At 46.0% G+C, this 23,909-nt stretch overlaps 2 protein-coding genes and 1 long non-coding RNA gene across 4 annotated transcripts; 1 reads left to right on the top strand and 2 right to left on the bottom strand.

Moving 5' to 3' along the window:
• Window positions 1–76: 76 nt before the first annotated feature.
• On the bottom strand, window positions 77–6,790 carry LOC113139885 (sterile alpha motif domain-containing protein 9-like). Of its 2 annotated transcripts, none has more exons than XM_026323503.2 (4): window positions 6,689–6,790; window positions 4,934–5,663; window positions 4,551–4,833; window positions 77–4,052 (listed from the first exon to the last, which is right to left on the bottom strand). In XM_026323503.2, exons 2-4 carry the CDS (start codon window positions 5,651–5,653, stop codon window positions 433–435), a joined length of 4,623 nt encoding a protein of 1,540 aa, XP_026179288.1. In that variant the 5' UTR covers window positions 5,654–5,663; window positions 6,689–6,790; the 3' UTR covers window positions 77–432. The 2 variants fall into 2 exon arrangements, with proteins under 2 accessions (XP_026179288.1, XP_026179289.1); XM_026323504.2 differs by having other exon boundaries at window positions 6,675–6,776.
• On the top strand, window positions 6,692–14,219 carry LOC113139887 (uncharacterized). Its single transcript, XR_003296602.2, has 5 exons — window positions 6,692–7,756; window positions 11,141–11,453; window positions 11,549–11,722; window positions 12,168–12,244; window positions 12,366–14,219. It is a non-coding gene; the product is annotated as an uncharacterized LOC113139887 (long non-coding RNA).
• On the bottom strand, window positions 10,527–23,884 carry nrd1b (nardilysin b (N-arginine dibasic convertase)). The gene is made up of 31 exons (XM_026323506.1): window positions 23,826–23,884; window positions 22,770–22,978; window positions 22,172–22,436; window positions 21,510–21,591; window positions 20,619–20,772; window positions 20,387–20,460; window positions 20,174–20,269; window positions 19,869–19,991; window positions 19,410–19,467; window positions 18,912–18,985; window positions 18,606–18,675; window positions 18,329–18,406; window positions 18,119–18,239; window positions 17,348–17,406; window positions 16,903–16,957; window positions 16,540–16,644; window positions 15,850–15,973; window positions 15,613–15,699; window positions 15,383–15,502; window positions 15,234–15,285; window positions 14,882–15,032; window positions 14,663–14,790; window positions 14,414–14,576; window positions 14,279–14,310; window positions 13,941–14,079; window positions 13,664–13,711; window positions 13,007–13,059; window positions 12,781–12,864; window positions 12,498–12,705; window positions 11,507–11,596; window positions 10,527–11,377 (listed from the first exon to the last, which is right to left on the bottom strand). Exons 1-31 carry the CDS (start codon window positions 23,865–23,867, stop codon window positions 11,156–11,158), a joined length of 3,366 nt encoding a protein of 1,121 aa, XP_026179291.1. The 5' UTR covers window positions 23,868–23,884; the 3' UTR covers window positions 10,527–11,155.
• Window positions 23,885–23,909: the final 25 nt, after the last annotated feature.

Here is a 23,909-nt window from a genome sequence, read left to right as displayed (position 1 = left end):
AACTTCCACCAGCTTAGCTAGTCAGATATGTTAATTAGCTCGGTTAGCTGAGAAATGAACTACAAATACCAGCTGATCTTTTCTTGTATGTTTTACTTTTATGTCGTATGGAATGCATTTAAAACATCTGTCACATTATAAGAACAGACCCACTTTGTCTTTTACAATAATAAAAATAGTTGTCATATTGACGTATCTGCAACAGGCCATAACGAATGTAAAGGTGAAAAAATGTGTTATTAGAAAACATAAGCATAAAAAATATAAAAGTATAGTAAATAAATATATATATATATATATATATATACACATATGCACGTATTCACTGATGTGTTCTTGTGATGCATGTTTTAAATGTCTTTGTCTTGAATCTGCAGCTGCAACACTTCCCTTCAGTCCAGTTGTCTCTGTCTCACAACACAATCGACTACCTTAGTTTTCATACTGGATATCATATGCAAGGAGCCCATTAATCGCAAAGCCAAGGTAGAAGGAAACCTTTTCTGTGCTGAAGCCACCTCGTATCACGCCGATAAGAGCAGGACGCACAGGGATTTTCATTTTCCCAAAAACCGCAAACACTTTCTCCTCCTCAGTGATGCCGGTGACCCGATGAAGACAGTCTGTGATTCCCCTGTCCTTAAATATGTCTCCATTCCGCCACAGTTGTGCCAAGGTCTCACGATGCATCTTAGATAGAAAACTCTTATCCAGTTTGGGCTTAGAAACAAGTCTCTTAAGTCCCTCTCCTTTTCCTAAGTAGAAGTGGGCAATGGTGCTCCTCTTTTGAAACAATTTGGAAAAACGTTTGCGGGAGGAGTTTTGAATCGCTGTCACATACGTCCCAATTTCTTTGTTTTCTTCCTTTGGACTTGGCCAATATAACAGCAAAGCCAGATAGTACGGGTCTGGGAAGGGATATCCAAGTCCAACAACCTGCAGAGTTTCCAGAAGGAGAGAGGAGAGGTGTTTTTGACTTTTGACATATTTAGAATTTGGTTTCAGAAGATGAAGAATTACGTTTGTCAGGATGTAGTTGATTGTTTCTTTTGTCCTTTGTTTTTGGATGCTGCTTTTCTGTTGATGTAAGAATGAATAACATTCTGTGATCTTCTCGATCTCTTCAGCAGGTCTGTCCACATGTTGGAGCAGCCCTACAAATGTGTCTGCTTGCTTCTCCTCAAGAAACAATCTGTTTATTTCAATTTCCATAGTCAGTCTGAGGCTGGGATGGCTTTTTAGTTCGTCGTGTTTTTCCTCTGGTGCTGTTAAAAACAGATCCACATACTTTTTGAAATGGTCACAAACCGTCTTGTGATTCTTCGAATCAAACTCAGTGTTTTGTTTCAGATACGTAGAGTAACTGTTGAGGATGTCAAAGGTTTCCTTGACTTCGTGCTTCAGATTCACAAGAAACTGCTCATGTTCTGCGATGACCTTGACAAAGCTGTTGTTGATCTCACTGTTGTCTTTGTACACCGACGTTATTGACAGCTTTTGTTTCAGAAAACTCTGAAAGTACTTTTTCTTCATGGGATCTTCTTCCTGAAAGAATGGCAGTCTGCCCAGCACTTCGAACACTAGGAAGGCGATATCCAGCACACCTACATATCCATAGACAGTGTAGGACTGTCTCGGATAGTCCTCTGACTTGTCATCAGCTGCTTCCGTCTGAATTGCGTTCTCGGCTAGCTCCTGAGCCCTTTTGAAAGCTTTCATTGCGTTCATTGCTAATTTGATGTTTGTATTCAAGTGCTCTGGTTCAAGTGACGGCTCCTGACGTTCTCTCTCGATGTTGAACTTCAGGTTGTTTTTGTACACCTGTGCGATCGTGTCACATGTGAACGAGTTCTCTGAAATGTTCTTGGCCTTCTGTGCCCATATCAGAGCTTCTTCGAAGTCACGCTGGTTGATGTACAGGTACCTCGCCAGCGCCTGAGGAATAGATGCACTTGTTTCAAACCTGGTCGATGCCTTCACAAAGATTTCTTGGACAACCTGCCTCCCTTCCTGGCTGTGGATTTTGTATATGAGCGGAGAGAAGGGCTCTCTCTCATCTGAATCTTTCTTGCGCTGTCTTTCAATCAGCATTTGCCTGATTGTGAGTTTGTGTTTTAGAACTCCAACACTGAAGAACAGATCATAATGAAGCAACTGCATAACAATGCTGCTTATTTTCAAGCCATACTTCTTCTCCAGCTCTTCCAGGCAGGCAGATGCTATGGAGTGATGTAGGATTCGGATTCCTTTGTATCCTCCCCATTCTTCAACTTTGTCTATGATGAGGAAGTTTGAATAGGGCTTCATTCTGTCCAGTAGACTGTCTTCCCTCCAACGAATCATTTTCATCTTCAAAAAGTCCTCACAGAGAGAGAGAGAGATTTCAGACTCTTCCACGTAGGTGTTCAGTAATGCTAGGAAGGCAAAGAGCTGGGCCTCGTCTAAGCTGAAGTCAAAGTTCTTCAGTGTGTTAGAAGCAAGATCTTCAACATATTTTTTCTCAAAGTTACTCTTCATGATCATGAAGCTGTAAAAGTTTTCAGGCTCTTCATGAGTTTCTTTAAGCTCTTCAAGTTTTTTCTTAAAGTTATTCTGCTCTTCTTTACTCAGTGAAGCAGTAATGTATTGACAGGGTTCTTGGTTGTGCTGCTTGTATTGTTCTTTTGGACTATGGGAACGAACACAGTTCAGGATGAGGACTTTGCAGTTTTGTGGATCATCCACATTTGCGTTGGAGAAATTCTCTACAGCTTGATGGATGCAGTTGACGACATTATAAGGATTCTGTGTCTCCTTTGAGTCGTCGACTAACAGCAAAACTGGAGATGGTTTGTCACTTTCAAGCTTCATGAGTTTTATAACTTGAATGGCAATTTCATCTTTAGGCAGCGTGTTGTCTTTGAGTACGGCACATCTGAAGGTTTTACGAAGGTCCCACATCACGTGCATGGCCAAGGTGGTACCTCCGCAGCCTGGGTGGTGGAAGAGGTTGATCAGGACACATGGATTTTTGGATGATTTCCTTAATTCTGTTTTAATTATCCTCTTCACTTCTTCATACTTGTCTCTCTTAATGAATGGCTTCGCTTTGTCTTTGTCACAGAAGTAGAAGCTCCACCATGTGACTTTGCCTCCTCTATAGAAGTTCTCCTCAATTTTGACCCTGAAGTCTTGGAAATCTGGACTGTTTTCATCAAAAGTGTTTTCACACTGATTCAGACACAGGATGTCCAGAGCCGTCAGCAGGTCTTCATCCTTCTGCTTTAACACAACAGAACTAGAGTCGGACGAGGGAAGCAGCCTGTCACGTGACTGACTGAATGGTCCCAGCGCCATGACGGTTCCATTGACCTCGCTGAGGGTCAGCATGTATATAGATAGGGGGTCAATGTCAAAGTCACACTTCTCTTGGATGAGCTTCCTCCACTTCTTATATGTGCTCTGAGATTCACAAATAGTAATGATGTTTTCTTCCTCCATGTGTTTCAAGAAAGACCTGTAGGTGTCAAAGACTGGATCTTTTTCGGACTCCACAGGTGAAAGCAGCAGGAATACGATGAGACTTCTACCGTGGAGAAGAACTTCAGGGTTGCAAATGAACGAAAGCAACTGCTCTACATCTCTGCATGACTTCCTGAGCCACATCTTATAATCTAACTGCTTGTTTGAGCCACTGTCGAGGTCGTGTCTCCCATTGCAGAAGACCCAGCTGGTCTGTTTGTAGAGGTTAAGGTTCTTTATGACGGAGTCCGTCGGTCCCTGATATTGTGATGGGACATGCAGATTGGCTACTCTTGACTCTCTGTATGAATGACACACTCCACCAGGGGCTGCAGAGTCGGGGTCAAAGTCCAACACACAGAAGAGTTTCAGCTTATTGAGAAACTGGAGGTACTGCGCCTGGTCTGGACTGCTCTTGTTTACAACAACAATAAACCTAGCATAGTTGTCCAGCGAGTTCCCACCACAGGTTAACAAATTCTTCAGTTTGTCACCCTGGTTAACTTCTCTCCTCAAACCGTCTTCAGAAAGACACAGCTGCTTCAGTCGACCTGTGTGAACAGAAAATAAGTGCACAGTTAACAAACACGACCCCTTGTTGTTGAGCTTTAAGGCAGGTGATCTGGTTTTTCCTTCCCCGACGTAAACGCCTCAAACCAACAGTGTGTTTGTCTCAGAACTTTCTCAAATCCCCTTTTTTCTAAAAAAGGCTCAGTCACTGCAGTTTTAAGTAAATTTTACATCTTGTGTTTTTGGGGGACTACTGTCAGTGGTGGATGGATCCACGTTTGGTCTGTAGCGTGTATTAGTGGCATCAGGATGGTGTTTGTAGGTGTGAGTCAATAAACTAGTGTGTTAAAGATACAGACCGTGCTCGTTAGTCATTCTCTTCTCTGTGGTTTTGGTTTTTAACTTGTTGACAATAATAAAAATATTGTCGTCACACTTTGTGTAGTTACTTTAAATAAGTGCTGTCATTTATACGACTTCACAATGTAGCGTAGAACATTTTGTTTAGGTACAACTGACCTGATCATTAATAGTCTTACCCATGTTCTTTTCCAGCTGACAGGCAAGTTCCCTCTGGTTGATTTCTTTTAGAACGTAGATCGTGACCTGTAAAGCCTTGTCGTTCCCATAGTGGTTGGTCAGCAGCACGGCCGTGTCCATCGTGTCCTTGTCCTCCAGTTTTCCTCGGGGAATCGGTTTATGTTTGGATTCTTTGTATTCATGTAAGTGGAACTGAAAAAGTTTAAAATCATCTTTTTTAAGGTCATCTAGAGTTTTCTGGATCTCCACAGTGTTCTTAGATGTGTGTGGTGGGACTGTGGTCTGCAGGAAGAAACAGAAGTCAAGATTTAGTGTGACTGTAACCACAGTATCGAACAACATGCACACAATACTGTATTTTATAGACGACTGAAAACTTTACCACAACGGTTTCTTTCCTCGCCCCCATGTTCTGGGCTTTTGGCTGATTCGGTTCTGAAGCTTTCCTTGATGCCACTTGAGCCTTTCCAGATTCACTTTCTTCCACCTCATGGGTCTTTGAGCCAGTTTTACGATGTTCTGCTTGTGTGGGGGTTTGGGCCTGGGCCAGACCCAGGTCAGGTTGACTGGACTGTGGAGTTTCTGTGTGTTGTGTGCTGTTGGGAAGGATGGGTTGCAACGTTGGTTCTGGTTTGTTGTTCAACTCACGCAGCGCTGCCAGAATCTTTACGGCAGGGCCGCTTTTCACTCCCAAATCCAATAAATCCTGCTTGTTGCAGCAAACAAGACAGTCCCCTGACACGTCTTCCTCTTGGAGCCGCTCTGCGTATTTGCAGTAAACCTTCACATGCTGCACTAACCACTGGTTCACCTGCTCCTTGGACCAGTTCTCCACGTATGCTGGGCATGGGGACTCATGTTGGGACCCTTTCTTCAGACTCTCCAGGTGAGCCGTGATTTTGATGGTGGGACCATGTTTTATTCCCAGGTCCAGTATTTCTTTCTTGTCAAAAAGAAGCAAAATGTCTCCCGACACTTCTGCTTCAAAGAAAGTGTCTGCACAAGTCTCGTGAACTTTGAGCTCTGTCACCAGCCACCGCCGCACGTCTTCCATGGTCCATGTGTCGATCTGAGGCGGCGGCTTTGTCGCCGAGCGCCTCATTTTGGATCAACTGCAAACGAAACAGACGTAAAGGATCAGACGAAGATCAGTGAGAAAGTGTTTGGTCTCAGAGACGATGTGACAGTTTCAAAAAATATTGATCTGAGGTCAGATCACAGGTTCCTTCAGCAGACGGCCTTTGTTCTTATACGTCACCTGTAACACTAGTCAGTTTTGTTGGGGGAGGCGGTTTTTTGACGTTTTTGACGCAGCAGACATGACGTTCTGCAGACTGAGTGGATTTAAAGCTGGTTCTGGGCTTGTGCAGTGAAAATGAGTCTGTCTGTCTCAGTCTGATCCTAAAGCTCAGGTTTGGTTACCTGCCAAAGACAAGACTCTTATTCCAGCCGGTATCAGAAGTGACCCACATTGTAAAGGGTCCAAAACACCTGATAACGTGGCTGAGTTGATGTTATGGTTTATTACACACATTGGAAAGTTGTCCCAGACACCAAACACCAGCTTTGCATAAACAAATACTGAGACCTGCAGATGTGGAATGTTTGCTGCAGGGAAACAGTTTCGTGGGTGGAGCCGCAGCCCGAACAGGTGAGACTCAGGTGACTCGTGTGTGTCATCGCGTCCTCAATGGTGTCTCTTTAAGACAACTGACAATATATGTATATATTATACAATATATATTATATAAATATATATAATATATATTATACAATATATATCATATAAATATATATAATATATATTTTACAATATATATTTATATAATATAATATATATTGTATAATAAATATTAATATATATATTATATAAATATATATTGATATATATCATACAATATATATTAATATATATTTATATTATATTTGTATTTATATATATATATTAATATATGGACTATATATATATATATATTTTTCTGTGGAAACGAAACCGAGCGGCCCCGTTTTCCTGCGTAAACACCGACGAGGCCGAAGAACCGAAACTCTCTTCTCTGGACCCCCCACTGATTTTCCGCAAACACTTTTACTTTCCGCAGCTGCGCCTTTTGCTGAAAACTCACTGCGAATTTCTCACCTCGGTCCGGGTCTGCAGCTGCTGGACCCCTGGAACAGGCTGATGGTCCTCCAAACAGGAGCTGGACTACACAGTCCTCTCATCTGTTCACGGAAATCTGCCCCGCACTTTATGTCCCGACAAGCCCCGCCCGCATCACTTCCTATGACGCCAGTTTTACAACCAAACGCACCCCGGAGTCCCATCTAATCAGAAAACACCACTAGAAAGACCAGAGGGTCCGGGGTCGGACTCAGACCCTTTAGTTAGTGATGGCAAGATGAAGCTTCATGAAGCCAATTGGTTCGTTTTTCCCCGAGGCCTCATTTGGAGACAGACCCCTGCTGGTCGAAGTCTGGGACGGTCTGGGTCCAGGATCAAATCAACACGGGTTTCGTCTCTTGATAATTCAGACCGTGTGTTTGTCCCTCATTGGGATTGTTTCCGTCCAGAAACTGGTCTGTGCCTGTGCTTGTTTCCGGGCTGAGACTTTGGTGATAAAACGTGATATGAAAAGTGAAGCTGCAACATGTTTGTTTCTTTAAAACAGGGTTTTGGTTTGAGAGATTCCTCTTTGGATGCACCAACTTCTGCCTCTCCCAGGTAGAAGCGGGTCCAACATCCGGCCACTGTTCGGTTCGGGGGAAACTTCCTTTGCTGCGAAGCATCAGAACCACGCGGCGATGACGTCACTCGCGGTAAACAACAACAATGATAGTAAACAAGACAGACGCGCTTCTTCATTTACATCCGGATGGTTTTTATTTCATAAATTGGTGTTTGACACAAACTGGCTGGGTCTGTCGGTATTTTCTCTAGACTTTGTGCAGGTTTTATTTCCAGTCCGTGTTGTGCGCGCTCCGGCACAGCAGGGGGCGCCCTGTGCTGTTTCTGCTCTGTGAGCCGCAGGTAAAGGAGAAGGAAGTTGTGCGTGGCTGCGCGACTGGTGGACACGTTTTCGTTCTGGAACCAAACTTTGGACCCGGGGGTTCGCGGCTGAAGGTTCGGCAGAGACGCTCGGGATTACATCGCGCACAGGTGGTCCGGGCGGGACGTCACGGAGCTGCACACCTGCGGAGGAGAGGACAGGTGAGTCCGCAGCAGCTCTTTGTGTTTGCGTGTTTCTCAGCTGGAACCAAAGTGCAGAGGTTGAGTCAGGGACACTGGAATTGTGGTTTTTAGGGCGAAACGTTTCACCACTAATCCGAATAGTTTCTTCAGCCTGAAACGCACATTTACCTTTCCGGTTGGTTTCACTTCACACCTGGGCTGAGTAGGCTCGTTAGGTGAACAACAGGTGGCTCCGGTGAGGTCCTGTCACAGGAGCAGGATGTGGGACCAGTGCGCCACCGTGCGGGTTGTTGCCAGAGCTGCTCATGCCTGCCCGTGCCGGACCACTTAAGGCGGCAGTGGAACTTGGACTGTCTGGAGTGTTGACAGTAAAAGCCACAGCTGCCCAAGAGCAGGAAACGTTAACAGTCGTTAGGATCTAATGGTGGACTCATGTGACCCCTCAGAATCACCACCACTGCAGGGTGTGTCCTGGAAGACATTTGATGTGTTCCTTAACTTCCTGGGAACAGGTGAGAGGGCAGATTGGAAAAGGTCATGTCCTCTTTTGTTTTGGTGTCATGTCTTTAGGGTGAACCAGTCTCTGTCTCAGTGTGTTGGTGGGTTTGAAGTGGACTGGTATCTGATGTTTCCCAAACATCCATTTAAGCCTCTGAAACACAGGGAATGACCAGGTTCTTCCTCTGTGGATCTTGAGGCTCAGCTGTGTCTCTTGTTTTTCTGCCTGATGTGGATGTTTCCTTGTTGAAGGTCCACACAGGGCAGCCACAGGTTTGAGGGCTGTCTTTAGACGTGTGTCCTCCTTTCTCTTGGCCTCCATGGATGTAGGGATGTTGTTTGCTCTGTGGCGTAAAGTGCTGATGACTCCCAGTTTGTGATGCAGCAGCTGATGGGAGTCAAAAATAAGGTACTGGTCTGTGTGTGTGGGTTTCCTGTAGACTTCTATCTCTAGGTTCCCATCAGACCCGATGACGACCTCACAGTCCAAAAAGTACAGTCTGTTCTCTTTGGTGTCCTCTCTGGTGAATTTGATGTTTGCGTCTACAGCATTGATGTGATCTGTGAAGGCTTGGACTTCCTGGGTCTTGAGTTTGACCCAGGTGTCGTCCACATATCTGAACCAGTGGGTCGGTGCTGTTCCTGTGAAGGAGTTGAGAGCTTTCTTCTCCACTTCCTCCATGTACAGGTCGGCCACGATGGGTGACACAGGGGAGACCATGGCACACCCCTGTTTCTGTCTGTAAAAGTCAGCTCTGTATGAGAAGGATGTTCAGACACAGGTCCAGTAGCAGATTTGGTCTGGGTTGAGGCTGCTCCTGGTAGAGAGGGTGGTGGACTCTTTTAGTCTCCTCCTAACAGATGTTAAAGCCTCGGTGGTGGGGATGTCACATCAGAGGACACCATAGTTTCATCTCTATCCGGGTTCAGATGTCGGACTCTGGAGGCAGATTCCTCTGAATTCCAGATGTGGTGGTCTATGTGACCTACCAGTGGAGCTAAGATGGTGGCAAGGTTATGTCACTGCGTTTATGCTGCTGACCTGATGGGGGCTCCTTCTTTGTGGATCTTAGGGAGCCCATACAGACAGGGGGTGGTCTCCCCTGGATACAGTCTGTAGTAGGTGGTCCTGTCAATGGCTTTGTCCTTTTCCAGGTGTTTTAAACACCCATCACCTTTTTCTTGTAGGTGCTGGTGAGGTCCCTTCTTAGCTTTTTGTAGGTCTGTTGGTCTTCCAAGAGACAGGTTACTTTCCATGGTAGTCTGCTGTGTTTAGGACCAATGTGCATCTCCCTTTGTCTGCAGGCAGGATGGTGATAGTCTGGTCCTTGGACAGGGGGGACAGGGCCCTGCTCTCCTGGCCGGTGAGGTTGGATAGTGGTGGTTTAGAACCAGAGAGAGCCGCAGTGACTTTTAGCCGGAGGGTCCTTCTGTATTAGATAGACCATTGCTGTGCTGTAATAAAGTCCACAACAGGAACGTGTTTGGGCGTGACTGTAAAGTCCTTTGGCTAGAACTGTCTGAAAGGTTCTTAGCCCATTTGTCCTGTGTGACCTCTGTGGCCGTTACAGTTTCATTTGTCTGCCCAGTGACTTCATTTCCTGTGTCCCTGTGGAAGAGGGGGACGTCAGACTTCTTGCTCTCTCTGTCTTTGTGGTGTTGAGCCAAAGGTCTGCTGGACAGATGCATCACAAACAGGTCTGGGCAGAGTCGAGGAAAGTTCTTGTTGAAGGTGGTTTGTGTTAAAGCGAATCTGTCGTACCCGTTCATTCAAAGGCTGCTGTGGTGGCTTCTGCAGGATCTTGTTGGCTCTGTGGGTCTTGATTGTGGACCTCAGGTGTAGACTAGTGTGGGTGATGCTGTTTGGGTCTGAGGTTGACGTGGTTTCTGTCCTTTCATGCTCCTGCACCAGCTCTAGGGTTTTCCTCCCAAAATGTGCTGAAATGTCTGTGAAGGTTCTCAAAGGAAAACTGTCCAACTACCAGCTGCTGAATTCTGAAGGGATAATAAGGCCAGAGCTGATCAATTGTTTTGGTAATTGATCAATCATTTCCATCAGCTGATTCCATGAGCTTCATTTGACTCTTCAGACTTTTTTAAAGATAAAATTAAAATTCTTCACCTGTCGATATGATCCATGACTGAACTACGTTTCCCTGCATGTGGTTCAGTCATGAGTCACACAATGTGAAACCGGTTCTGAACTGGAACAGGGTCTCGAGTCCCCTCCCTGTTTATTGGGCTGTAAAATGTGGACAAAACTAAAAACAGTGAAACAGGAGACGCTACAAACCGTTTTAAATGTTTTATTGTTTAGAGACAAATGATTATTTTAATTGTACTAATTAAAAATGTAATTGTACATTCAGTTTTTTATCACTCAGTGCCAGTTAACTGCAGGTTGTTCCTGCATAAACATCATCCGTTCACAGACTCTTGCAGTATGAAGACGGACTGAACCACAGCCGCAGTTTTTGTCTTCGTTCCTAAAACGCTTTTAATGTGAAACCAGAGCCCTGAGTTTCTGCTGCATTCACTTCACCTTGGAATTATCGCATTTTCACAGTTAAAGCAAAGAGGACAAAGTCCTTTAAACCCACGTGGACACCATGAATGTGGTTTTGTGTAGATTATTGCTCCTGATCAGATTTGTAGAGGAAACTCAACCTGTCTTCAGGTCTGTGAGCGGATTATTTCTCTCTCACTATTTTATTTCTCACTTTGTCACAAACTCTAATTCCCATGTTCCACCTCCAACCTGAGCTGTTCACTAGTTCAAAGCTCACGTTTGCCGTTTTCCCACGGGAAGTGAATGCAGCTTTATTACAAACACAGTAAAAGTCAGTTTGTGTCCACACTGATCAGATATGGGTCCTCACTGTTGCCATGGTTACTTTATTACAGGAAGAGCAATGGAGACTAGCTGAGGATCTTGTGGTAGGGATGAAGGGGAAGGGAGGAGGTGAGCGCTCTGATGTCGGTGATGAGCGTGGCGTCCTGGAGCGACGGCGCCGAGGCCGACAGGAAGTTCAGCTCACTGACCTCACCGTAGGCGGAGGAGGGGGGGGTTTCGGGGCTGTCCGGGCTGCAGACGGTGCTCTGATCTGCTGGGTCGTTCTCCTCCACCCCGAAGCCGACCACCTGAGCGACACGAAGAAAACACATCACAGGTGTTACAGGTGTGTCTCCTGGACAGTTCTGGCCGTAGCTCAGAGCCGTAAGTACAAAACATGATCAACACAATGTGGTTACACCTGGAGCCGGACTTACATGTACACTCAGCTTCCTGTTGCTGCTGTCTCTGTGCTGCAGGAACCAGCAGACCAGCTCCTCCCGGCTGAAACGCTTCAGGGCCTCGATCTGCAACACAGACCACAGTGGGTTACGGACCAGGACCACCAGGAAAAGATGTGAGGGATGTGGCCCAGGACCAGGTCTGCCTATTTGAGGATCAGCTGCTGGTTCATACACGTCGCCCTTATGAGTGTAAGTGTTTGAAGTGTTGCATTGTGGGTTGTCACTGGGCTGCTGAGTGTTTACAGTGAGTCAGTTTGTTTTTAAGGCGTGTAGACAGACTGAAGTGGTGAAGGTGCTGGAGACGCTCTGAGCCCTCAGACCCTCCTGCAGGGTAAACTGGGCTAACACGTCCCATCCTGACTACAGGCTAACAAGTGACTACCCATAATGCAACAGTGTCTGCAGAGGATCTCGGTGGACACTCGCTTAGTACGTCCCAGTTTTACCATGTCCGGGTCAGAGCAGCTGGTCTGTAAGTCGCCCCAGTACCTGTGAGTGTCAGCAGCTCATTGATTCCTGTCACTTTAACAAACTCAACACATTTTTGAATTTTTTCATTGGTTACAGCTGTCACCTTGTTTGTTGTGTACGGTTACCGTGGTTACAAGTGTTTGTCTGTCCCTCTGTTGTGCAGAACCTGGATTCAGTCACAGTTTGATAAAGATGTTTGGAAAGTGGAACCTTTCCCTCATGACAGTGAGAACATGGCAGGTGAGTAGAACCATTTTAAAGACGTACACAGAAAATCAATTGATCTGATTAGTCGATCGCCCGACACGTCCGTGGCCTCTGGGGCCCACTGATCTGAATCCATCTGTATTTAAACCCACAGCTGTGGTGACTTTTGAGAGGCCTGACCCTGGTACCTGATCCCTGACCAGCTGATGGGTCCATGATGGTTTGAATTATACCGATTAAACAGAGTTCAGACCAGATGGAGTCAAAGGCTTTGACAGCGTCTCACCTCCTTGTTGAGGCGGTCGAACACGTACTGCTGCGTGACGACCTCGAACCAGTTGCGGTCCACTTCCTCCCCCAGATGAGCGTCCTCGCACTCCTTCAGCTTGATGAGCGCCGTCACCTGCGTCCTAAAGGCGTCCTCGCTCAGGCCCGACAGGCGCTCGCCGAAACTGACCAGGAACTCCTCGATCTTCGCCTCCACGAAATCCGTGCTGCGAGGGAAAGAAGGCGTGTTCAAAAGCTCGGCCGTCTGCACGACGCACACATTCACCAGGTCCAGCTCTCACCTGAACTTGGTGGCCTGTGTTTCCACGGTGACGGAGAAGCCCAGCACGCCTGAGGTGTTCCTGCAGGTGGGGTACACCTGGTACCTGGAGGTCAGAGACAGGAATGTTACATCCAGTGTTTGTGACCACAGCTCTGAGACTTCACTGGGGGAAACAAACTCTTGTTGTGCGTCTTCCTGGTGGTCGAAGGCCACACCTGCTCAGGCCTGCGTGTCTCATAACTCACCCCAGCGTCTCCTTGGTCCTGAGGAAGTCGAAGCAGGGCTCCTCCATGTGCATCTGTGAAGACAGAACATCAGTGTTTCAGGCAGCAGCACACAGACGTGACAACATGGATCTAGTTTCAGATACAGTACGAACACAAACTAAGATGTTCCTGTTTTTAAAATATTAAATGGACTCATGTCAGATCTCCTGCCCTCACTGTCTTAAATCCTGTATAAAAGCTACAGCAGCATTTTCTTTACTATGATCTGACACGTTAAGAATCATCCTGTAAATCACTTCACATATTTACAACAGACACTGTGTGACTGGATGGATCTTCAGTCCAGATCCCATCCAGAGACTGATGGTACCAATGAATGTGGTGTCCACAGCCTAATGTGTGTGAGTCTAGAACCTGGTTCATCTTATGGGTCTGAGCCGTAGACCTCCATTGTTGTCCAAAAACTATTAAAACCCAGCAGGGAGCCACACCGCTGACCTGGCTCACATGGTTCTTCCTCTCCAACAAGGGGAGGCCCGTCTTTGAACACATCAGGCTGAGTACAACACACTGGGATTTGTGCAGAATAACCACACACTCCTGGTTTAGTTTATACTGGTAGCCAATAGAGTTGGAGCAGAACTAGTTCAGTGTAGTAAACAGGTCAACACTCACCACCATCAGCTCCATCAGGGCGTGCTCTCTGAGGTTCTTCAGCCCCGACTGCAACACACACAACACAACAGCTGAAACAGGAGCTGAGCCCTCACTGCGGCTACAATCCTGAGAACCCTCATACAGGCGGGGACTCGTTGACCAGCTGAGCCCTACAGGGACTGGACAGGCTGCACTCAGACCACCTCAACATCTGGACGCTGGGTCTGATCAGTCGGCTCAGCTCAGTCCAGCGTGTCCCCGCCTGCATGTGGACAATGTGTGACGTTCTCCCCACCTGGTAGTAGACCGTGACCTCTGAGTTGGCGTCTCCCTTGTTCAGAGACTTGACTTTACACAGGTGGTGTTTCAGGGGCAGCTCCACCACCCGGAACAACACGGGGACCTCTGCAGACAGAGGCTGGAACTGCAGCTTCCTGCACAGACAACGGACTGGTTATCACATTTACTGACCAGTCTGAACTGGAAACCAGTGTGGTTGAGGACAGCTCAGGTTTCTGGGCCTGTAGCTCTTGACAGTCTTTCACTGCACATTAAAAACAGGTGGAAAAAGTTCTCTAAAATCTCTGTCTTTGTTTTTACTGGGTAAATTTCACTCAGGAGCAGGATACTCACTCAACGAAGTACTGCAGAAAGTCCTTGGACTCCTGTCGGGGAGAAAACAATGTGCATGAACTAAAATGACATTATTTCAGCATCAGCTCACAAACTGAGGAGAGTAAGAATCTGGTGTTTGTTTCAGGGTCTCACCGTGCTGCTGAAGTTTCCCTGCACCAGCCCCTCGGCGTACAGCTCCGCCTTCAGCCCAGCAACAAAGGTCATGAGGTCGTCCACGCTCAGACCCTTCATGACGGCCTGGTACTTCTGAATGACCGACCAGCGGCAGTGCTCCAGGACCAGCAGACGCACGTCCCTGAAGAGCGAGAGAGGATTTTGTTGGTAGAGCAGCAGTTTAAACCCGATTTCAGTGACAGTTAATCAGAGTCTGTGCGGCCGTACTTTCCCAGCCTGTCGGGTTTGATGAGGATGTTGAAGTAGGATTTCTTCAGCTGCTCTGAGAACATGGCGAAGACGCCCAGCTCAGCGCTGAAGTCGGCCAGGTGATCCACGATCAGCTTCAGCAGCAGCTGGAAGAGGGAAGCAGGTCACTGTGGTTTCAGCAAAGGGCTCAGGATGCTTCCACTGTGTCTGTGTATATTCATGTGTGTGTGTCCTCACCGGCAGCTTGTGGTTGAAGCCCTTGAGCCGGATCACCAGTCCATGTTCTCCAGCCACCAGTTTGTACTCCAGCTGAGCCACGTCGGCCTCGTACGCCGGCTCCGCCAGGTTGTGAGCCAGGATGTTGACGAAGAGGTCGAACAGAACGAGACTGAAACAAGAAGGTCAGATTTTTGCAGGGACTCACTCGACAGTTGGCTCTGTCACCTGCTGTTGTTTTACACTGCACAGACAGTTCAGTCATGGTTTATGCTGTTGAAACAAATTCGAGCTTCATTTGGACGTGTAGCATCAGTGCAATGGACTTCCTGTGTATATGTTCCTAATAAAGTCAGGCTCATGTGTCTCTTACTTCTCTGGACTCTTCTGAATCAGCGGGGAGATCAGGTTAAAACGGATATAAGCTGTGAGACAGAAAAAGACCTGACATTAGTTCATAAAAGTCACATTATCAATATTTGATGCTCAGGCAGCGACTGTGGGCAGGTAACCTGCACTCACCTTTGGGGATCTTGAACTTGTTGTCCTTCTTGTACCAGAGACAGCCTCGCTCGTGGTTCACGATCCTCACTGGAAACTCTGTGTCCGGACAGTCGGACGTTTTCAGGGCGAAGTCCGTGGCTGAAGACAAACAAAAGGTTCGTCATTCAACACGTCTGCAAACACTGAGCGTAAAGTGTCGGTGCGTCTGTTCTGCTGGTACAGCCCTGCAGACACTGAGCAGCACTGACCGATGAACTTGTTCTCAGCAGGAAGGTGGAGGTCTGGGTTAAGTTCAAAGTCTGCTGCCCAGCGCTGAGCCCACTCCTCTGGGATGTCTGCAGACACAAAACAAACACGCCCAACTTTACCAGCAGTCACCTATTGTCTGTTCTCAGAAAAGCTTTGATCAAGTTAAAGACTGTTAGGACCAGCAGAATGAGGAGAACATGTATAAATGAAACGGTTCTCCTCCCTGTGTTCCGTACCCTCCACGCTGTGGCAGGTACCGAACCACTTCTCTCTGAGCGGACAGCCGCCCTCGTTTTCTGGAGACAGCAGCAGCAGGTTCGCTCTGTCGGGCGTCAGCAGGGCCAGAGCAGCGTTAATCACCTGGACACACACACACACACACACACACAGTACAAACCTTTGGGCCATGTCTGTGCTCATGTCTGGGTGGGACCAAACTCACAGCTCCTCAGAAAAACCTGGCTGAACTTTTTATACGAAGGCTCAATCACTGATAACTAATTACACATACGACTAGATGAGTATTCTCCAAGTTCCCTTTCACGTTAGACGAGGTAAAACTTCATCGGAAACACAGACGACCTGCTGTGGAGAAGTTGTGGCCTGATTGAGGAAACACTGAGGTTTCAGGGAAAAGCCAGATGTTTACAGACGACTGGGCCCAAGGTTAAAAATCAGTCACTACCCGTGAAAGGTACCGACATAAAGTGCTGGAATCTGTTGACGAGCAGCGAGGCTACGAACGTAATCGTCAGATGAAGCTAATTCATTTCTCACATAAACTGACGTTAAACAGCAAATAACCGGTGGGTCTGGTTTACTTCCAAAGACTCTACTCCTCTGTGGGGATTTAAAAGTTGATCTAATTTATCTCATTCTAATGTGGACACAGTGTGCTCTTAGGCTGCTCCTGGATCAGATCTTACCTGTGGCTCATACTCAAACATCAGCTGGTCTCCGGTCAGGAAGTCCTCTTTGGGAAACAGCTGCATGTTCTCACAGATGTTCTCTACAAACTCGATGGGGTCGGTCTGCCGGAAGAAAACATGTTACAGGCGGAACAAGGTCCTAACAGTGCCAGGGTCACAGGTTTGATTCCCTCACATTCCCTTTACAGTGCCTGGTTCTCAGTCTTATCTGTTTATGGTTTAACTGTTTGCTCTTTATGGTGGAGAGCCGTGCACGAGGACAAATAAGCTGCTGAGGCTGGAGCCAATAATCAATAAGAAGAATAAAGATGATTAAAGCGGATTAAACAGATAATCAGGTTGACATTATTGTATAATGACCTGCTCCTGATAGTGGAACTCGTTGGCTTCTATCTTCTGAATTTCCTCATAGACCCTGAAAAAGAAGAAGTTTGCTGAACCAGAAGGTTTTACAGAGGAACAGGATTCAGACAGGGAGCGTTCACACACACGTCGTACGGTGACTGTTTTGTGATGATTATATTTAAAGGATAAAACGTATTGGTCTGTTTGTTGGGAGGAGGAAACATGTCCATCAACCAGGACACTGAGAAACTGACATTGGACAAACCAGCTGCAGTGAGACAACAGGACCCTGCTGCTGACATTAACACATAAACCCATATTGATCAGACTAATTAAGTCCAACACATTTAAACTTCCACTAAAAATTAATGTTTCGTTTATAAAGAGACAGATTTCTTTTTGTAAAACATCTGCATGTGCTGCAGAACAACTGGACAGATGTGTCGGGGTAGAGACTGACCTTTGCTGGGGGCCCATACTCTGTAGCATCTTCAGGTACTGGAACACAAGGTGAACCACCTGCAGAGGAAAGTCCTGAGTCAGATTAGAGACACTGAACTTTTGCTGTGACAGAGGAGCCTAAGCAGAAAACTCTGACTTCCTGTTTACTGAGCAGCCTCGTTTATTGCGTCTCACTGCGTTTTAACTTGGAATAAAATGGCTTAGACCATCTGGATAAGATGCTGTGATATTTCAAACCACTCGGCTGATTCTTCTCCTGCACGTGCTGCTTCTTTTAGTGAGTCCAAACAGAAATGATCCTTTGGTAAATACCAGAAAAACAGAAACTATAATCCACCAGTGCTCTGCCAGTTTTACTTCCACCTCTAGGAATTAAAGTCACAATATTACAGAAGTCTGAGGAGCGACCTCATAAACAGTTAAACAGTTACCGAAACTCATTCCCAGGATACAAGAGACAAATTTCTACCATAATACATTTTAACATAAACGTTACCGCTGGAAAATGTGTGTGTGTGTGTGTGTGTCTGTGCATGTCTTTCTATGGCTCGTGGACACATTTTACTCCGATGCTATTCTTGTGAGGACGTTTTGGCTGGTGCTCATACTTCAAATGTTTTTTTTTTTTTGAGTTAGATTAGGATTTTCATGGACAAGGGTTAGAATTAGTTCAGGTTAAGGTTTAACCGAAACCTTCTATCACTGAGTGAACTCACAACTATAGTGAGAAACAACTGTCTGTGGTGTGTGTGTGTGTGTGTGTGTTAACCTGGTAGAAGTTCTGGTAGCCCTGGTCAGTGAGGGTGATGGAGATGGAGAAGATGGAGTAGGTGGTGTTCTGGTCGAAACCTGTCTCACTGTTTCCTCCGAACAGAGCCAGAGCCCAGCACCTACACACACACACACACACACACACACACAGTTTACACCAGGGGTCCCTGCACTTGGTTCCTGCCACCCTGTAATTTCTGGCTCTTACTTCTTCCTGAGCAGGGACAAGATGCTGCCGGTTCCTTCGTGTCCAATCAGCCAGGAGATGTAGTGAAGAGGCTTCACTCTGACAGAAAATACAAACACGAATCAACACGGTGATACATACAAAAAAATAAATAAAAATAACACTGGAGAACAAAGTCTGGGAAAAAGACAAAAATCACATATTAATATTTTCAACAAGTTTATTTACAACAACTGGGTCGACAAGATTCAGTTTCTTGCCATGTGTCACAATAGAAAATGAACCGACTGTGCCTCACCTGTAGTATCTTCCCTGGGGGGGTAAGGCCCAGCTGATGGTCAGAGCATGAACCTTCCTCACAGGAACCACTACACACACACACACACACACACACACACATATTTAGTGCAGGCAGGGGTTACACTGGTGTAAATGACCAGATATCACTAGGAACCAACATAAACTTCATGACTATTTTATTTTAGGAAATGTCAGTGGCCACTGTGCACAGCAAAGACGGCTGTGACTATGGTAACACCAAGGATGGAGCTGTAACCATGGTAACTATAGACAGAAAAGATGGAGGCAGTAAGGACAGTCTGACCTCTGTAGAGCTTGTTGAAGGCTGGGGTGTCAAACGGCTGCTGGAGGTGAGAGAAGTCGGGCCGAGGTTCCCCACTGAGACACAATAATAATAATAAATATACATTTTATTTGTCTGGACTTTGTTTGTCTAGCTAAGATAGGTCTCAGCACTCGGTCGCTGCACAATCACTTAAAACAAGGAACAATAAAACAAGATAAACAAGAGGACAATGCCTGATAGTCAGTTGATTTTAGTTATTGATTTTGTGCAATATCTCAACAACTTCACAATGATACAGAATACACAGGTTCCCATTATAAAGTGTTATATACACACACACACACACACACACTACACCACACTATAAACAAACATCAATAAAACAAAGTGAAACAGCAAACACTGAGCAGCCAGTTGTCTTCACTGTTTTCTAGACTGTAAACACAATCAGATCCACCATGATCACACTGACACAGCGTGTAAACATCTGTGTGTGTGTGTGTTTGACTGTCTCACTTGTTGGGAACTTTGATGAAGATCTCTCTCACCCACTGCTCCAGAGTGTCCAGACTCTCTGCACAATAAAACACAGTCAGCTGTTTGTTTACATTCTTCAACAGCTCAAATCTGAGATGCTGGAATCAAACATTTACTCCAAATGCTGCAGGTTCATTTTCTGTGATAAAATCAGAGCTGTACTGTACGGCTGAGAAACACTTCAGTGAGTGGGCTCATTTAGGTAACAGGACAAACTAGTTTCTGAGTAGAGAGATTTCCTGTGTTTGGGACATAAACTCACAGATCTTTTCTTTTAAGATGCAAGAAACTGTTTTTCCAGTATCCGAAGGTTTTTTGTTCAGAGTGTAAATCAGCATTACGACCTCAGACTGTTTCAGCGTCACATTAACACCATCCGAGCTCCAGAGCAGAACGTGGGTAAGAGACACCCTGTGATTCACCCTGGTGAGTTTGTACCTTTGGACTGAACGGTGAGCGTCATGTAATGAGCAGAGTAATATCTCTTCCAGAAGTCTCTGAGCCGCTGGTACGTGTTGATCTTTTTCTCTCTGGGCTCGTGTTTTAATGTCTGAGCGTTACCTGAAGGGAACGACAACACATCTAATAAATATCACAGATAATCTGTCCACAGGTGTTCACCTGTTCAGATCTCCACTCCCTGTTCCCATATTTTCTGTCTAAACAGGAATGCGTGAAATACATAATAACAGCGGTGCCATGATGAGTCCTCAGTAAATGAAAACATGGCTCGGTGGTCTTACCCCAGCAGAACTTGCCCATCGGGTGTCCAGGTTTGGCCAGGCTCCCAAACAGCATCTCCTTACGGTGCGAGTCAGACGGCCTCGCCAGCTGGTACTCTGAGCATCCAGAGACAGGATATGACAAGAGAGCAACAAAATGCAGGCAAAGACAGGAAGTGACCACAGCTGAGCAGGAAACAATGTTTAAAGGGGAAGGCGTGTGGGTCGACTCACCGCTGTCCACAGCCTCCACCTCTCTGTCGATGGCGTCCTCAATCATCAGAGGACAAATGAAGAACTGAGCCCACCTGAATCACACACACAGGTACAGTGATGTTTACTTCTTGATCATGTTAAAACTGCTCAGCCCTTTCCAACTCTGTGTGTGTGTCTTTTGTCCCTTCCCCACATTATTTACAGGCTTTTGAAAGGAGTTTTATGGCTTCTGGATCTGAAACCGCCTCACCTGTCCAGCGCCTCTCTGAAATACTTCCTCTGCACGTCAAACTGGAAGATGGTTCTTTCACAGTCAGTAGAGGCGTTGTCGCTTCCACCATGCTTCTTTAGGAAGGCATCGAAACCGTTCTCTGCCGGATACTTCTCACTGCCCATAAACACCACTGAACATCGAGGAGGGGAAATAAGATGAAGAAATGGGAGGAGGCGATTGGAAGGTAGAAAGAAAGAACTTCTCGTTTTTACGTCCTGACATCAGCAACTGGAGCTTTAACTGTGTGTTCCAGCACAGAGGAGCTGCACTGACTGGGACATGTTCTTTACTGCCTGTATCTGCTTCTGTGTTGACTTAGTTCTACATCAGAAACGGTGCAGATGAAGTACTGGAAGAAGTACCTAGGGCATTTACTGCAGTAGCAATAGAAACACCACAGTATAAAAATCCTCAGTGCCAAGTAAAAGTCCTGCATTCCAATGTTACTGCAGTAAAAAGTACAAGGTTTGGCTCTGACATGTAGTGAAGTCCAGGGATGAAGTAGCACAACATGGAAATACTCAGGTAAAGTACTAATACCTCTGAACAGGACTAAGTACAGTACTTCTTGACTAAATATTACTTTGGTCACTGTGTATGTGACAGTGAAATCACAGCTGTAGTTCATATGACACAGTGTGTTTACCACGAGCTGCTTGAGCCACTGCACGACTCTTCTTAGTCAGATAACATGATCAACTGAAATGATTGATCTGAGGTGAACGACAGTTTAACTGGAGAATGTGAAGTGGAGAGATCCTCTAGAGAGAAGATGTCTCACTCTGTGGTAACCCCATAAACTCTGCTCTGACACAGCTGTAGGGCCTGAGGATGAAGACGTTCAGATTCTTTTCAGGCTTAACTCACTGTGTTCCAGGAAGTGGGCGAGGCCGGGAAGGTCGTCCGGGTCACTGAAGCTGCCCACACTGATGCACAGAGCTGCTGCTGCCTGGACACACACATGGGCACACACACACCTTCACAGGTCATTATTACAGGAATATTTCAATAACTGCAGTTATTCATAGGAAACATATTCATGGGGTATTAGCCTCTTAAAGCATCGCACTAAAGCGTGATGTGCCCACTGGAGTTTCTATCACGCAAACAGGAGGCATTTGTTGGGGACTATTTTCAGCAGCAGATGAATCCACGTTTGGTCTGTAGTGTGTGTTCGTGGCAACAGGATGTAGGGTTTTACAGTTTCTGGACAGGGTGGAGGACGAATCAGGCCGTGACGCTGTTCAGAGCGAGCGAGCGACCAAGCAAAGGTTACTTATAAAGCAGGTTCCCACAACAAATGTTGACCAAAGCGCTGAGCATTACAGACAGAAAACCCATAGTCTGAAATCATCCAGTGTAAGTAAAGCAAAACAGATTCAAACAGACTAAAAGAAGAAGGTAAGAAGTTTCAGAGGCTTGAAGCTGTCAAAGAGCTTTGGCACGTGACTCTTCCTGATAAGAAAATACTTTTTTTCATCTGGCACAAAAAACACATTTAAAAATGCTTCTGTAAAGAAATTGTGCACCTGCTTCTCAGAGCATCGACTCTTCTTCTTCCCCGCTCCATCCTCGTCCAGTTCGTCAAAGTCGCTGTCCTGATCTTCCTCCTCTTCTTCCTCCACCTCCTCCTCTGACCCCTCTCCAGAATCCCCGTCTTCCTCTCCTTCCTCCTCTGCTGCTCCGTCCTCTGTCTCCCCATTGTCCTCTCCGTTCTCGCTGCCTAACTTCCCGTCCATCCCGCTGAAGTCAGAGATGATTAGTGCACGGAGGCCGTTCATCAGCTCGATGTATCTGCAGAGAGAACAGACGACCGTGATCGATATTATCCCTTTACCTCCGGGAGACTCAAACTCACAACTGTGATTATCAATTCATCACATGAACACGCTAAAAACTCTGTGGTTCCAGGTTTCCACGTGTCAGGATTTGCTGCTCGTCTCTGGTTAGAAGATAAGGATTTTGTGATTTTGGATAGTTGGTTGGAAAAAGCAAGTCATTTAGGTCTGTTCTCTGACCTGAAACAATTTCCAGTTCATTAAAATTAGATTCTAGATTAACTGTGAATAAAATGATCATCTTTCACGGCCCTGATGTGTGACTGACACTGAAACTTTTGTCTCCCACCTGTATTTTTTTGGGTCACTGGGTGATTTGATGATCTCTGAGTCCCCCTTGTCTTCTGCTGTCACTGCTCCACCTTCGTCTCCAGCTGCCACCTGAGCCTTAACATCACCTGAGGCCGGTGGAGGCTCACCCTGGTCTGGAGCAGACACCTGTCCCGGCACACAGCCACTGCTCCCCGACTTGTTGGTCTGAGGCATCCTGACAGAGTCCTGTGGAGTAGCAGCACCAAAGAAACAGATGCATGAATAAATTTCATTATTAGGAACTCTTTAGAACTGAATGCAGCTTTAATCAACATTTGTCTTTATGCAGGTCATGATGTTACGGCCTTTGGTGAAATTGTCTGAACTGTACTATGTAACTATGTATAGGTTTAGTGTTGAGGGCACAGGTAAAAAGTGGTGTTGTACTGGACTGTGCTAAATTCTGATGTGTTCCTAATATTTTGACCCCTTATGTCTGTAAATAGAGAGGACAAAAACACAACAGACTAAGATTCGGCCCGTTACAACGAATTCATCTACTGATTTAGACGCAACATGGACTCGTATTTATCGCGGATGATTTTACTCATTAGAGATGGAAAAATGAAAACTGCACATTTTTTGAATATAGTTTGGTGACACGGTCTCGTCGTGCGAGAAATACAAAGGACGTTAGTGCGAAAGTTCCCCGAACGGAACCTCCGCTGATATTCAGTCAATTTAACAGTTAACGTAGCTGCCACAAGCTAACGCGGTAGGCTAACAACAAAGAATGCTCCTCCACATAAAGACATAAATAAAGACATGAGGTTATCTTAGGTTACACCGTTTAACCGTCTGGTGAGTTAGTTAACTAGCTAGCAGCTAGGTTAGTTAGCTGTACGTTAATTAGCTTCCACTCATCCCGGTGGTCAAATTAAGCAGCTAATTGTCAGCACCAATGGCTAAAATACGACTCGTTTTATTTCTTTCTAATAAGTTTGACTTATTATTAAGCTAAACGTCGAGTCTGACAGTGAAAGAGCAGCTTGTTATAATTTAATAATAATATTTGTGCGAGGAAGACGCTCACCTCCGTCTCTGGTAGCGTGACGTTAGCGGAGCAGTTTAGCATGCGTCGTTAGCCAAAACAAAGCCTGTGATTCGCTGAAAGCCA

This window comes from Mastacembelus armatus, chromosome 4 (assembly GCF_900324485.2).
Source record: "Mastacembelus armatus chromosome 4, fMasArm1.2, whole genome shotgun sequence".
Lineage (NCBI taxonomy): Eukaryota > Metazoa > Chordata > Actinopteri > Synbranchiformes > Mastacembelidae > Mastacembelus > Mastacembelus armatus.
The sequence above is the reverse complement of the archived record's forward strand: the minus strand, read 5'-3'. Positions and strand labels throughout refer to the sequence as shown.